Source organism: Indicator indicator, chromosome Z (assembly GCF_027791375.1).
Source record: "Indicator indicator isolate 239-I01 chromosome Z, UM_Iind_1.1, whole genome shotgun sequence".
Taxonomy (NCBI): domain Eukaryota; kingdom Metazoa; phylum Chordata; class Aves; order Piciformes; family Indicatoridae; genus Indicator; species Indicator indicator.
The window spans coordinates 81,226,080-81,227,973 of NC_072053.1; the positions used below are offsets into that span (position 1 = coordinate 81,226,080).

Here is a 1,894-nt window from a genome sequence, read left to right on the forward strand (position 1 = left end):
GATGTTTATCTAACAAGACCTGGAAAAAGCAGATCCAATATTGTAACATTAAAGGGAAAAAAAATTAATTCAAAAGTGAACAATTATTTACATGCAGATGTATTTTTAGTCTTCTTCTAGTGCAGCTGCAGGATGGTACAAAAAAAAAAAAAATCTAAGGAACATTCAGCAGTGCTAGCAGTACCTGAAGGCCTATATGAAGGTATAGGAGTCCAGAAATTGGAGACTATGGAAAGACTCATATTTCTTGAGGAGGCCATTGATGACAGTGGTTACCAACCCTAAGACACTGAGCACCACAGAGCACCAAAACACATAAAGCATAAGGAAATCAAACCAGTCTTCTAGCTTCTTTAGACAGCCTTCCTGAAAAATCTGGTCCAAATGATTCAAGTCACCTGTGCAATCAGAATGCCTCTCCTTACAGCAGCTTTCAGGGACATGATGCCTTTCAGCTGGAAGATGCCAAGAAGAAGCTGTTGTCTTTAGCCAGTCTGTGTAGTTTCCAACTCCACAACACCGCAGCCTCCTCTGTACCTTGTCCACGGCTCCACTACCAGGATCCTTGGAAGGTGTCCCATTGTATTGACTGACAAGGTAACCCATAGTGGTTTTCAGCTTAGAAGTTGTCTGAAGAGAGAACTGTGCCAGAACTGCTGAAGACATTGCTAAGCAAAGAAGGACCAACAGCAAGTACATGAGAGCCCCTTGTTTGTAACGGGAGCTCTTAGCAGAAACAGAGATAGCCAGAAGTCCAATAGGTAGCAAGGTAATTGCAGTTGCTACAGCCAACCAGCCAGAGAGATACAAGAAAGACTCCTGAAATAAAGACCTGTAGTTCCTGTATATCAGGATCATGGGAACTCCAACAAGGGCCACAACTGCAGCAGAGAACCAGAAGATGTATCCTAGGAACTTCAGCAGATAACTATTAAAGGTCCTGAGCCAGGAGTCATCATAGCACCACAAGGATGACAAAGGCATCATAGCTCTAACGCTGTTCATTCAGACCACTCCTAGCTGCTCACTCCCTCACCATCACCTTTTAAGAGGCCTCCACCCTACTTATCCAGGTGCAGCAGATAACACCTCCACCCAAAGCAACTTTCAAGGGAGCAGCACTGATGAGACTTCCTCAGCACAAAGACTGACCACATACTGCTGTTTGTTCAGCACAGCCTGCAGAAACCAGGAGTGTATGGTGCTGATGTTACTGTCCAGAGGTCATTTATTCCTCTGTCATGGGTTGCATTTGGATTTGAAGGAGGAGGACAGCAGGGAAAATGCCACACTCCTTATTTTACCACATTCATGTGTCATAGAGCTACACATAGAGAAATAGTCAAAGTGATAGCCAGCAGGGCTAGTTCAGGTCACTTAGACTGTCCAGGTGAAAGAGGTAATCCAATTATCAATCTCACAGCAGCAGCTAGGATGGCAACAAATGCACAAGTCAGAGCCATTAATGAGGCAACTGTTTATCCAGAGCTCTTCAATCAGAGACCTCCATAGGCAACACCCACCTTGTCTCATTATCCTTCCCAGTACACTTGCCACTCATTAGATTTTATGAGGGGCATAATGATGTTAACAATATTTTGCCCTTTTTTACTCAGCAAGATTCCATGCAGATAGCTTCAAGGATTCAAGACACCTGGATGAGGAAGCCCTGCCATTTCACATGGGTTCCCCCCTCGGTTTAAACCACCAGGGAACTGGCTGTGTTGTAGTGGCTGAGCACAGACAGTATGAGCTGTGTTAAATTTCCTTCTGTGTAAAGAAACTGCATCACACTCCAGCTAAAGGACAGGAATCCCAAAGGGAATTATTACCACTTATCAGACAGCAGAGGAGCATTGTTACTCAAAACATGTGATACAGAAGAGCCAAACAG

At 44.2% G+C, this 1,894-nt stretch overlaps 1 protein-coding gene across 1 annotated transcript; it reads right to left on the reverse strand.

The window, feature by feature from the left end:
- Positions 1-192: 192 nt before the first annotated feature.
- On the reverse strand, positions 193-1,005 carry LOC128979429 (tetraspanin-3-like). The gene has a single exon (XM_054397643.1). It carries the CDS (start codon positions 1,003-1,005, stop codon positions 193-195), a length of 813 nt encoding a protein of 270 aa, XP_054253618.1.
- Between the last annotated feature and the right edge of the window lie 889 nt (positions 1,006-1,894).